The 14,122-nt window shown below is 41.8% G+C and overlaps 1 protein-coding gene across 1 annotated transcript; it reads right to left on the bottom strand.

Moving 5' to 3' along the window:
* Positions 1–8,426: 8,426 nt before the first annotated feature.
* Positions 8,427–13,276, bottom strand: p2ry4 (pyrimidinergic receptor P2Y4). Its single transcript, XM_061685874.1, has 2 exons — positions 13,084–13,276; positions 8,427–10,983 (listed from the first exon to the last, which is right to left on the bottom strand). The coding sequence occupies exon 2, from the start codon at positions 10,914–10,916 to the stop codon at positions 9,840–9,842; it is 1,077 nt and encodes a 358-aa protein (XP_061541858.1). The 5' UTR covers positions 10,917–10,983; positions 13,084–13,276; the 3' UTR covers positions 8,427–9,839.
* Between the last annotated feature and the right edge of the window lie 846 nt (positions 13,277–14,122).

Here is a 14,122-nt window from a genome sequence, read left to right as displayed (position 1 = left end):
GAGTCCTCTGTGATATTGGCTCAGGCCCTTTGCCACGCGCATCAAATCACTATGTTAATGTTCCCGCCTTTTCTTTCTTTCTTTTTTTTCTGAAGGCCACTTGTGCCCCGCTAATGTTCAAAAAAAAAAAAAATGCAACTATTGATAAGTAGGCGGCACCTCCTCCCACTCCTCTTCCCACCAAGGCTCTCGATGTTCTCTAACTCCCCCCCCCCCCCCCACCCGCATCCCATCCTCTCTCTCTCCTTCCCATTATTAAAATAGTAATTTATTTTTTTTTCCAAATCAGAATGGCAGCATGCTTTCCGTTCTCCGTCGCTTTAATTACTTTCCTAACTTGGCTGACCCTGTGAGCGTCCTGCAAAAAATAAAAAAATAAATAAATAGATCCTCCAACAAAGGCCCATCCCCGCGTCGTATTCAGGGTGTGAAAATCTATCAAACTGTGGATTTTATTGTAACATTTTTGTGAACATTTCTGTTTCCTTTCTCATTCACGCTTGTGCCAACCAGCTGCGCTCGCAGACGCTGCACTAAAAGTCTTCCTTGCGTTTGCTCCTGTTGGCTCAACAAGGTCGGAGATGCTGACGTCGCACCGACGTCGGCCTTAGGAAGTCAAATCGGCCGGCAGTTGCTAACGTCTGACGAGGATCGGCCGAAAAGCGTGTATTTTCCCAGCTTCATGCAACGTCTCGGCGAGGTCGGTTTTGCGTCGGCTCGGCTGCTTAGCGGTCTTCGAGCACAGCTACAGTGAGTGCAGCACCAGCGCACGTCTATAAATCAAGTTTCTTAACCTGAATTCTGGGTCTTCATTACAAACGAACAAAATTAGGTTGTTGTTTTTAAAAGTCACTATTGCGTTTCACAACGGATAGTCAAATGTACCGACGTGGCCTGTGTTGATCCTGTTCCGTGGGGTGATGTTACAGTGGTAGGATTTGCAACGCACCTGGGACAAGTGAATGCGGCACTGAAGCTGATCAGTGGAGTGAATGGCGGATGATGAGAGGCGAGAGACGCGCCATCAGCAGATGTTACGGTACAAGCGAAAAGGTCCAACAGGAATGAATCAACGACACATAATTAAAACCATACAAAGAGGCTACTGTGCTGGAATTGTCTTACTGGTAAGTACAAAGAGCGTAATAGTGCATGGACCTTAGGCTGTATATCAAGGCTATGGAATAAATGCTTAAACCGCTTTCCGTACGGAAAGCGTGACGAAGGTTACCCATCTTCGGAAGGGTTTCTCGTGGTGTCAATCCTTTCGCATGCTTCCTGATGCCTGACTGACTTAGTGACTCACTCACTGACTGGCTAATATGTTGTAATCCGCCTCTATCGCGCTCACCTCCTCGCTCGCAGCACTTTTAGGGGGGCGCGCCGTACGGCACGGTGCCGAAAAACACGGCCGGTGTTGGTCTTTTGCTGACTGCCTGATAATTGAATGAGCGATTATCCCTCCCATTAATAGACAATGATACACAGCAGAACCATATGTCGGGAATATTAATGAGAGGCTGCGGCGGCCTTGATAAGAGGAGTGCTGCGTGGTTCCTGTAATAGGGGTTAAAACAATTTGCCCCCCCACCCCACCGCCACACATACAGTTTCCACCGTACTAATCCACAGCGCTCTCCGTCTGACACTAAATTACCCCCCTACTACACAACCCACCCACCCGCGTTTCTACACCGACGCTGAAATGCCAAGGCCGAGGCGCCTTTGTATCCATTCACGGCAGAGTGACATGCTAATGATGTGGAACATTGCTGTTTTGTGTAGAATACTGTATCCACAGTGAACCCACCACTAGAGAGAATACTATATGCCTGTGAGTAGTGTGGTATGCTCTGTTGGTATGTGTTGCTGCGCCGTGTGTGGAAAAGTAGTAATTTATATTTAAAAAAATTCCTGTTCAATTTGGTAAAATGTCAAGTGAAAGAGTCTGCATTAAAGCACTTTACAGTTTCTGGATGCTCTCTTTCTCCTTTTTATGACACTTGGTCTAATGCATTTACTGTATTAAGGACTGTAACAAATTACAACCTGATTTAATGCGATTTGAAATGGATGGTATCCAAACATGTTAAATAGGGTTCTCCATATTAAATGCAGTTCAGATTCGGACAAAAAGATGACACTCTCTCCCGCTCGTACAGTATTTGTCACTCACAGTGGAATTTTACTATAAAACTGAAATAAAACAAAAGAGAATTAAACATTTGATTGTGCATTTCAAGACCAAAATGCCCAAACAAACCATATTATTTAATCTAATCAAAGGCTGCGAGCTTAATGCTAACATATAATGCGAAATGCCATAGGTGGGTTTACAGAAATAAAAATGATTTTAAAAATTGCATGAATATGTTAGTAAATTAAAGTTTTTTTCGACATCAATGTCACTGTTCTTATTAAGTAAAAATCGGCTCGTCAAAATATATTTATTTATTTATTTATCTGATGAAATAATGTTTTTATGGAGTATTATAATCAAATGACATTTTAGTTAAAAATGATTTCAAGTAACTGTTGAATGACTTGAAATGTAATTATCAATATAATTTGAAAATGAGCATGAATTATTGAACTGTTTTAAAAATGCAATGTGGCAACTGAGCGCAAAAGTTTGTCCACTCCTGATATTTACTGTTTAAAAAAATAATAATTAAATAGCTGTAATATAACGTGGGTGTGGTTAGCGGGGGTTCACTGCACAATGAAGTGCTTCATAAGAGAATACCAATATCTTAGAACTTGAACTGTTTTTAATAAGCTTATTTTGTTTTACATAGAACGTGCGTAACAAATACATTGGTGCCTTGAGATACGAGTTTGACCCATTCCGTGAACGCACTTGTTTTTCCAAATCTGGTTGATATGAATGGAAATGCAATTAATCTGTTCCCACTCCGAACCAAACACACCCGCATTTTTTTAATGTTTTTTTTCAAAAGAGAAATTGTACTCAACAGTATTGTACTGTATAAAAAAACTAAATTTTTTTGCTTGTATCTCAAGACCAAAAATATCAGCTACGTGACAGTTTGTGTCTCGAAAAACTCTTGAGTCACGGGATCTCAAGTCATCACTGTGAAATGTATTATTACACTGGTCAACAACAAATTTATTGTCAAAGATTTATTTAGCTGATTTAGAACAATTTTGATGTGTTGGATCCAAATATCACATTGGTTTTGCTCAATCAGGTAAACTTTTTGAACCAAAAAAAAAAAAAAAGACAAAAAAATGGTAACCAAGTGTTATTAGTAGTAGTGGTGGTAGAAGTATACTGTACTCCTTGGCTCCAATGTAAAATGTGGATGTTATTCAAACATTGAGTTACAAAGACACTAGACTTTAGTTGTTCACACTTTGGTGGCAGTTTGAACACTCTCTTTTCGACCGCCCTGACTGCTTCTTTGCTTTGGAGGCTTTCTCTCCGAGCTGTACAGCTTTATCACTCTCCGGCTCCCACAAGTAGTTTGAAGCCAAAGCAAAGATACAGGAGTAGCAGAGGCAGCCGCGAGGCTCATGCACGCCTCTGCAACAACAGTCCCTCCAAAGCTCATCACATTTCCTCAAAGGTTACAGAGAGTCATGGGGGGGGGGGGGTGAAACAGTTTCTTAAGAACAGGCCACGCCAATCAATCCCTAACATCTGTTCTCTATGAGAAGCAATATTCCCCCTTTTACCTCTCAATAATTGCGCTTAATAACGTGAAGTACCTTATCTTGCGGCCGACAGCAAAAGACAGGCCCGTTGCTGTGGTGACGGCGAAAGCCATTGGTTTCCTTTTCAGCCGAATAATGAACTTCCCTCCTCGCTGTGTCACTCCTTGCACTCCGCTCTCAACCGCTGCCGCCGCTACATTCGGTCTCGCTCGTGGCGTCCTTGAGAGGCCTCGTCTCGCCCGCCTCAACTCTACAGAGTGGAGGACAAATAAATAAAAAGAGAACAATGCTCAAGGCCCAATAAATGCACCGTTTAACGTGTGGGCATTTCTCTATCATTAGTGTCTTCGAACAAACTGACTAACTTCTCAGGGCATTGAATCGATCGCAACTGGACTCTTCTGGTTTTCTTAGAACATGTTTCGCCTCTCATCAGAGCAGGCTTCATCCAGCCATGAAGCCTGCCATGAAGCCTGCTCTGATGAGAGGCAAAAAAAATCTTCTAAAACAACTAATGATTAATGAGAATATTCACAGGCTGTTAACTCCAGTTAACAGCAGCATGTTCTCTCAACTGGAGAGACATTTAAGGGAGGACTGGCTGACTCCAAAATAAAGTGCATTATAATAATCCAGCCAAGATGTAATAAAGGCATGGGTTACTGTTTCTCATGTTCTCTTGTGTTGCTCTTGTGCAAGAAAGGGCCTTTGCCAGCTGCCCAAGGTAAAACAAGATGGGTTTGACAACCGCACCCATTTTTCGATACAATTTAAAATCATTGTCCATGTAAAAACAACAGGAATGAATAACAAGTTTGATACTGATGCCTTTGCATACTGTCAAGGGGTCCAAGTCAACAAGTGTGGATTTACAAGACCCACTTGAACCAAACACAGTTACTTCAGTGTTCTTTTCATTAAAATTTTGAAATTTCAAGGCCATGCACTGCATACAGGTTTTAATGTCTTCGAGACACAATGAAAGTGGTTTAATTGAGAAAGCATCTTACTTCTTTAATGGGACACAAATATGACTGTCATCAGCATAACAGTGAAAGACGAAACCCATGCATGCTTTCTCAGGATAGAACCTAGGGGACAAGCAAACATAAGAAGAAAAGGAGCAGCCCCAAAATTGAACCCTGTGGAACGCCGTAGGGCAGCCAAAGCTCACACACATAGTTCAGCCCCCCAGATAGGACCTAAACCACTCCAGAGCGCAACCGCTAATGCTCACAAGGTGCTGTAACTGGGCCACTGGGATACTGTGGTCGATCATATCAAATGCTACGGTTTAGGTCCAGCAGGAAACGACACACATTGTCTCCAGAATCGCTTGCAAGGAGAATATCATTTACTACTCTGAACAAAGGTGACTCCGTGCTATGCATCGTTTTAAAGCCGGATTGAAAAAACCTCCCAAGACATCACGCTCATCGAGAAACAACTAGTTGAGGGTGCACAAGTTTTTTTGGTTTTTTTTGTGCCTCTCTCTTTAATGCCATGCATGGTTATATTTCATTATTTTGTGATGTGACCGTGGTGGTATTAACAAGTGGATTTGGACACTTATGCCCCAACTGAAGGCCCAGGTCCGAAATGCACGGCACACCACTCGTAAATATAATGTAGCGAATATTTGCATTCACTCACATCTCATTTACCTGCACAATCTAATGAGATACAATGCAAGAGCTATAAAAAAAAAATCTCACCAATAATAACCTGCTCATGTAATTCTGACTGTGTCAACTATCCATCCATCCATTCATCCATCCATTTTCTTTCCCGCTTTTCCTCACTCGGGTCGCGGGCTGCTGGAGCCTATCCCAGCTATCTTCGGGCGGGCGGCGGGGTACACCCTGAACCGGTCGCCGGCCAATCGCAGGGCACATAGAAACAAACAACCATTCGCACGCACATTCACACCCACGGGCAATCTAGAGTCTTCAATCAACCTACTACGCATGTTTTTAGGATGTGGGAGGACACCAGAGTGCACGGAGAAAACCCACCCAGGCACGGGGAGGAGAACATGCAAACTCCACACAGGCGGGGCCTGGATTTGAACCCTGGTCCCCAGAACTGTGAGGCAGATGTGCTCACCAGTCGTCCACCGTGCCGGCCTGTGCCAACTAAATTTCAAAATTATTATCCATTAGATTTAGATTAGAATGGTTGACAGTGGCAATTTGATTCTTTCTTTTTGCATGAACTCTGGACAATTGCATCCAATTCTGATTTGAAAAAAAAAGTCTATAATAAAGAAAATTTAAATAAATACATCTCCGGTGCTGGAGTTCACAACTAAATTTACATTTATTGGAATTTATGGAGCATAAGTAACGTGAAAATACACGTGCATCTGAAGGTCCTCTGACTAAATGGACTAAAAGCTGATAGAAATGTATTTTGCGGTGAATACAGTGTGGTGCAGCGAGGTATTTTTGCTCTGAATAGACATGTGACACGTGTTCCCGACAGCCAATTTATTTTCTCATACTTGTGCAAGGATACAAAAACGAAACATGTTTTTTTTCTCCTGTAAATGTCACGAATCAAGTTCTGGATGATAATAGTTCTTCATGTCCTTGAGTACAGAAATCTGAGAATATCACACACATCCTTTTCGCTTTGCTGGCTCCAGAATAATAATAATAACAAAAATACGAATAAAAGAGACCAATGTGAATCAAAACGGCCTGGAAGGAAAACCCTAATTAAAGAGCTTTTATCTTTATTTATTTTGTGTTAATCAGTTCATGAGAATTTTAGGACAGCTGTGATTGGTCCTTGCAATGTAGAGCAAATGACCCAAAAAACATTTTAATGTTTGTCGTACATTAATTAAAGGCAGCACACAGCCAATAAATACATCTCATCATGCGTACACACTGTAACGAATTATAGATGTGTAATTACAGATCTATAGTCTAAAATCATTAAAAGCCTTCGAGTTTCATCAGTGTGTCAGTGCTTTATTAAAATATACTTATTAGTTATATGCTGTCGATAATTAAATATGACAGTGTAATAATACATTCAGACAAAGTATTAGATGTGGTATAATTTAAAACATGTTTTAATAACAACTGCATCTTGGATTGTCCTCGCAACAAATAATTCATTCATTCAGAATTACAATAATAAAAAATAAAAATAATTGGGACCAACGTGAATGCCAAAAAGGAGCCTTGAAAGGAAATGTTAATTCAAGACAAATAATTTAACTCCTCAAGCTAGCGTTAATCAATTGCAGAACATGTAGAATTTTAGGAGTGCTGTTATTGTTCCCTGCAACATCAACTGACCGATAACCTACTTTTATTACATTTGCAGGTACATTGTTCAGTTACAGGCCGGATATAACCAATAACTACATCTCATAATGTGAAAACACGCTCTAATGAAATATTGATGTGCAATTACACTCTAGTCAAAATGAACTTTGTGACAGTGTAATAATGTGTAATTACACATTCTGGGTCACGTTATTGTGAGCAATTCTGTCAATTTCACACACTCAAAGATAATAATGTCTCACTTGGGATTGATAATGTTTGTTACTAATTAAAATAAATAAAAATTGTGGTTATAGTGGTACAGTGCTCCACTACTCCTCTCCATGTTTCTACGAGTAACTTATTTGGCTGCATAAGAGTGAGTAGAATATTACAAACACATAAAAAGTATGGACTACTGACTTACAACCAAATGATATACTGATATACTTCCATATTATGGCACGCAGTTCCATATTATGGAAGTATATCAGTGCCATATTAAGTTTGTCTTTCAATTTGTAACATAGAATTTTCGTAAAGCATGAAATGTCCAAAACTGACTCTTTTTTTTTTTTTGTACCATTATAAGATTCTGAGGTCAATATAAATTGAATGTCTTCAATTCAAATTCAAACTCTGAGGGCACAAAAATACCAGGGCCACATGCATTTTTCATTCAGACGGCATAAAAATAGCACATGATCTGTTTTTTTCTTTTTCTTGCCATTAAAAACATCTTCGAAATTCAAACGTTGAAGGCACAGATGTACTTCCATATCACACCACCATGAGGTGCAACTGAGCTGATACTGCAGGAGAGCATTTCAAAGAGTCAGGAAAATGACCTTTTAGCTGGTGCTGGTGGAAACGCAATTAATGCAGACAATGGATGCGAAAAGCTTTTAGATCTTCACCTTTGGAGAGGAATCATTAATTCATAGGGAAGGGTGTTTTATTTTTTATTTTTAAGATGAGCAGGATAAATACTACATACAGTAGTTAATGATGAGTATAGTTGTTTCGTTGATCTTTGTTGTCTGAGTTCATGACATACTTTCAGTCTGGGTGCACAAATCTTTACCTAGTATTGACTCACGTTAAAGGTTTGTAATTTGCAGTAGCTCCTCTTCAATGCAATAGGTAGGTAGGTAATTATAGTTCATTGGTTGCACACATCACGTAATTACAACGCACCCAAGACCACGACAACAGTACACATTTTCGACTTTAATGGCACCAAAATAAGACGGGAGTGGGAACAGTAGGTGGGTTTTCTCATTGTAGGTATTGACCCAATACTGACAAATGTTGCATCACTGCTTTCCTGACCAATTCCAAGTCCCAAAGCTATTAAAGGAATCCTGTGTAGGAGGTTTGGAGGAGGCAGTTCCAGATACTCCATGATGTGCCCCCCCCCCCCCCCCCCCCCCCTGCCCTCCCCACCTCATTGAGAGCAAATGAACAGATGTCAAAAGTGAAAGGACAAAAACAGCTGGCAGCTGTGCGTGTTTGAGAGCATGTTGAGGAAGCGGCAAGCGCTCTATGCAGTTCACTTGTTCACATCATTAGGTACAGCTGCAACACGAGTTCCATTGCAAAGATTGCAGTATGTCTGTCCAAAGACATTCACGTTTTGACATTGTCAGAGAGGTGTTAGTTTAACAATATGGATGCATATGTACGTATGTACGTATGGATGGATGGCTAATTCAATTGTATAAAAAACAGCAAGGCCAAGTTAAAACAAATTTAAATCCACTCAAGTAGCTTGCAGTAAGTATAAAATAAATTAACCAAGAGGAAAACGAAGGACATTTTTGCTAGAATTATAATCTGTTTTAATTTGTTTTGTGAACAGACATTGTAATTTCAGTTGTTGTTTTTTAGCTCTCGTTTTTAATTTTATTTCATGTAACAGAAATGTTTCAGCAAATATAATTTTTGCTAGTTTTTGTTGAAGTCCCTGTAAAGTGAAAATAAGCATGTCTTGTAAATTTGACACACGACAGAGAAGAGTGTTGTTAACATCCCAGCCAAATTTGAATGATTAAAAAAGAAAAAAAGGAACTGAAAAATCAACCCGTTGTCTCCGCTCACAAACGCTGCGGGTGTGTCTGTTGAACACGCTGAAATCACGTCGCACTCAACTGACAATCAAATACCACTACAACGACCTGGAAAAATGTATGTTAATTCATCAAGCCTCTTTCTGAAGCCTACACATTTTTTTGAGCCTCGAATATATATCTGCTTAAAGCCTCCGGTGGCTGGAATATATCCCACCGAGTCGTTATATATATCCCCCTCACTCTTCTGCCTTTCTCTCTGTGACATGCGTGTACTCATGGCCAACAACGTGGCGAGCTAAAGCAGCCACACCAGCAGACTATGCGAAGGGAAGACAAGGTGTAGGCACAGCTAGCTAGCAAATTGCGCTGGATAACCACTGGTACGAACAAAGGCAGTCAACTTTTTATATATTGGGGGAGGGGCAACTCATGTCAGGGTCAAAGAGCGTCAATGGGCCCTGTTTTAGCCACGCCCCCCAGAAATCTGGAAAACCGAAATGATGAAAAACAGTTTAATACTATATCTCCACACCTGAGTAGTACATAGCTCTCAGTCTTTGCACATGCACAAATCTATCAACTCATTTTACAGGGTCTATAACGATAATAACTTTGAACTCCATACATGTTACCATTTTGCCCTTCCATCCATCCATTTACTATAGTGCTTATCTTCATTAGGGCCACAGGTGAGCTGGAGCTTATCCCAGCTGACTTTTGGGAGAGGCTAGACCCTGGATTGGTCACCAGCCAATCACACAAATTAGCCATCAGTGCAAAAAAAGACTAAAAAAGACAATTTCACTCTCTACAACTTTTGCGCTTCACTGTTGGTTTTAGCATCCAAGCTCTTGTAGACCAGAGCGATGGTTGGGCTCCTGTGGGCCGGAGACTGAGTGTGCGCTTGGCTCCTGGTCAACCGCCTTCTTCCAGTCAGAGCGGAGAGCAGCTTGGCGCGGTAGTGGTCACCGGCCAGGAAGTACAAAACGGGGTCAATACAGCTGTTGACGCTGGCGAGCGGCCTGGTGATCTTGTAGGTGAAGTTGACGATGTTGAGGGTGCGGCAATCCAGATCCAGGACGCGGGCGGTGTAGTAGATGGTACGCGTGATGTGGAAGGGCACGAAGCTGACAGCGAACACGATCAGTACCACCACGATGAGCTTGATGGATTTATGCCGTGAAGCCGGGTTGGCGGACAAGCCCCGCCTGCGTCGGCACAAGGTCCGCGCCATCAGGCAGTAGCACACCACGATGACCAGGAAGGGCACGCCGAACAGAAGCACCATGACCGCCGAGCTGTAGTCCACATACTCCTCGAAGGAATCCTGGCGAGTGGTGTCGTGGCACAGCGTGTCGTTGTCCCGCCTCGATGTGGTGACGAACATCAGGTTGGGCACGAGGCAAATGGCCACCGCCGCCCACACGGAAGCGCAGACCAGGTGGGCGTGGCGGGATTTTACCAGGGTGAGCGCCTTGATGGGGTGGCAGATGCCCATGTAACGGTGCACGCTGATGCAGGTCAACAACAGGATGCTGCAGTAGAGGTTGGCGTAGAACAGAAAGCGAACAATTTTACATGCCGCCACGCCGAAGGGCCAGTGGCTGCGGTTGGCGTAGTAGTAGATGAGCGTGGGCAGAGACAGCACGTACAGGAGGTCCGAGAGGGCCAGATGGAACATGAAGACGGCGCTGGGGTTCCACGGACGCATCTTGACGAAGGTCCACAGGGCGACGGCGTTGAGCGTCAAACCCACCACGAACACCAGAGTATAGGAGACGGGCAACAGGACGTACTTGAACTCCTCGTCAAAGCGACAACTGGCGTTGAAGACGGAGGTGAATGTCACGGACTGGTTGGACGCCGTCGGGATGTCCGTCTCCATGGCGACCTCTTGTCTCCTGCATCCGAGCCAGGAGGTGATGAGGCAACCATCCGAGGAAGAGGAGGCTCTGAGGTGTGCGCACAGAGAAAATATTGGAGAGGATTGGATTGGATAGATCAGTTCACAAAAAAATTCCACTTTTTTTTTTATTCTCTTGCAGTCTCTCCATTGCAAGCCGCTGATGGAAGTTCAATGGCACTTCGGTCTGAGAAGATCCTAGTTGAAGCGGAGGCTCCAACCAGGATGTTCTCAGATCAAAGTGGCCCTTGAGCTTTGAGTGTCATAAGCAGGTTGCAACAGAGAGATTGGAAAAGTCACAGAAAGTTATACAAGTGGACGTCTGTGGGAATTTTTCCTGAATCAATCTAGTATTGTGAATTTTGACTTTTTGTTAGAGAACAGTAAGTTGTGCAAAAAGTACCATTAAAAAGATGGAGATGTGCATTCAAACATTTAGACAAGATTAAATTATTTTAATCCCTGTGTCTGGATAGTCCACACTCGATGTAAAAAAATCTTAAACTTGCTTAATACCACAAAATTGTGACCAATCATCACCAAAATGTATGTGGACACATTTATTATCCCCCCCTTCCCCATCTGAAAATAACGATAAATTACAGAATGAGTTATAATGAATGTTTTCTTTTTTTACAGGTTTAATGTTTTGGGCCAGGAAGTGTTTATTTTACCCAAAGATATTACAGTATATACTCAAAATCCCGCTAAATGGAAAAATGTGCGCGATATATGAAAAAAAGAATCTGCAATGTAATGTATCCACAATAGATGAATCGCGATGTAGCGAGGGAATACTGTAAATAACTCATCAAATCAATGAACATTAAACATCACTTTTACCTTTTATTGAACACAATATCGACATTTAAGGCAATGCAAGTCATGGTCCTAAGACCATGTTTTGCTTTGTTAGCACCTTCAATTGGTAAAAGGTTTATACTGTAGCTAAGCAGTGAATTACGTACAGTAGTTCAGTCAGGAAGAGATCGGACACTCAGGGAAGTACTGCACCCCGTAACACAGCAAAATCTGACTATACTTAAATTTGACTGACAAAATCTGAATTTAGCAGAAATACAGACAGCGGAAACACGGAAAAATGGCCGATGCGTACACGATGCAATGTGGCATGACGACACTCCACAACTGAGTAGCGCTACAAAAAAACACTCAACAATGTTGCGCATACGCATGGAATGCTTTGTGTGGCTGCTCGATTCCAGGAAATGAGTGGCCCCACTACGATGACCTATCCGCGGTCAGGCGGATGAGTTTGGTCATCAGGAGGCGCCATCACTAATCAAGGAGGACTGCTGCAGTGTGTCACTATGCTAGCAGAAAACGCATGCACTTTTTATTAAAAAAAAAAAAATTTTTAAAAAAAGAGAGAGATCTCATTTCACTTATTTTTAGACATCAGACTGACAGCAGTTTGTAACATTTTGGTTGCATTCGTTAACTACTTAACTTCATGAGGCTGGCAAAAAACATTAGAGACAACTTCAACCTAACAGTTATGTAGCTGGTTTACATACGAGTGCAATGCTCTTAGTTTTATGTTTCGCTTGACAGCAAACTTAAACTGGGATGGGCAATAAACATAAATAAACATACTTCCTGTGCATCCCCTGGGGGCTAAGCCCCCCATGTCCATAAAACCTAGTGACACCCCTGTTGTGGAGTTGACTCCCACCGTCCATTGCTCGTATCTCAAATAGTTGCTCGCAAGTCAAAGACAAAAAGAAAATCAGCTGAATAACAACTCGCACATCTCGAAAACCTCACCAGTCGGGTCGCTCATATATCGCAAGGTACCGCTGTATTTGTTAAAGAGAGAATTAATGCTGCAGCTCTTGTATTGTCACTTCATGAAACACATGCAGGTGTACCTAATGAACTGGCCCACGAGTATGCTGTCAAACAAGGAACTGGGCGTAAAAGCAAATCGAAGTACTGTAACTCTTAATAATTAGTCCAACATGCCCATGCATGTTCTAGAAACGACTCAGATTGTTCAATGCATTCCACGTGCATTCCACGTGTATGCACACTAGGAGTGTGACAAATTAAAACCAAAATAAGTTGTCCTAAAGACGCCCTTGAAGCGGTTTGGGTTTGTTCAGCGTGTGTTGGTGAAGAGTTGTACCTGCAGAATTCAGCGTTGTTCTTGCTCTTCACGAAGTATTCTCCACTTGGGATGATGGCGGGGACTCCTAAAGGCGCCGTGGGGTGCTCCTCGGCACAGTGCTGCCGGTTTGGTTTATGTTTTAGTTTTTTTTAATCCCAGTCTCTTGTCTTCTGTGCAAAGTCAGTAGCTGATGTTCCGAAGCCTGCCTGGAGTGTATTAGACACGCTGCAAAGTTATTTGGGGGGGTGGGTGGGATGGGCGGGATGGGAGGGGACGGGAACGGGAACGGTTCTGGCTGGCTGCTGGCTGGGTGGGTGGGTGGATGCGTGTTCACGCAGGAACTGTGGGGGAGCTGAGTGAACACAGAGACCACGCAATATATTAAACTCACTTTTTTAAGCAAACATGCAAGTGTTCATTTAATTACGTGCACAACTTATAAAGCTATATTTTCAAACTCGCGCTATACTTATGTTGAAGTGGAAATAAATAAAAGCAGTGCTGGGAAGTAACGAAGTGCAAATACTTAATGTACTTAAGTAGCTTTTTCAGGTAATGAGTATTTTTCTGACGACTTTACTTTTACTCCCTACATTTGAAAACAGACATCCATAGTTCCGACTCCTTACATCGTTGAAATCGGGATTAGGTACTTTTTTTTTCAACCTCTCTAAAAAAAATGTAATTAAATAAAATTTTTAAAAAGTATTTCGCTTTCAAAACACATTTTGATAGCGTAAAAGCCTGAGCCAAAACTAGCAATCTAATATATATACACATATATATATGCTAGTATATATATATATATATAACAAGAAAAAAAATTAAATGAAATATTACACTGTCAGAAAACTAAATTTGGAGTGATAGTTAGGTGCAAGTGTAATCATATTACTCTGAAATGCATGAAAAAACAGTGTTAAATAGCTTTCCACGATTTCATTGTTATTTTAACAAAGACTGAGATAAAAATAACTGAAAATTGGACACTGGCCACAGAGTAAATTATACTCAATTTTTAAGTGGGACCAAATTCAGTTTAATGAATCTCTCCAAG

This window comes from Phycodurus eques, chromosome 9 (assembly GCF_024500275.1).
Source record: "Phycodurus eques isolate BA_2022a chromosome 9, UOR_Pequ_1.1, whole genome shotgun sequence".
NCBI lineage: Eukaryota > Metazoa > Chordata > Actinopteri > Syngnathiformes > Syngnathidae > Phycodurus > Phycodurus eques.
Note: the sequence above shows the minus strand (reverse complement) of the source record. Positions and strands in the feature narration are given on the sequence as shown.

What these genes read in the sequence shown, in the direction of transcription:
- p2ry4 (XM_061685874.1), bottom strand. Translation starts at nt 10,916, where the DNA reads ATGGAGACGGACATCCCGACGGCGTCCAACCAGTCCGTGACATTCACC.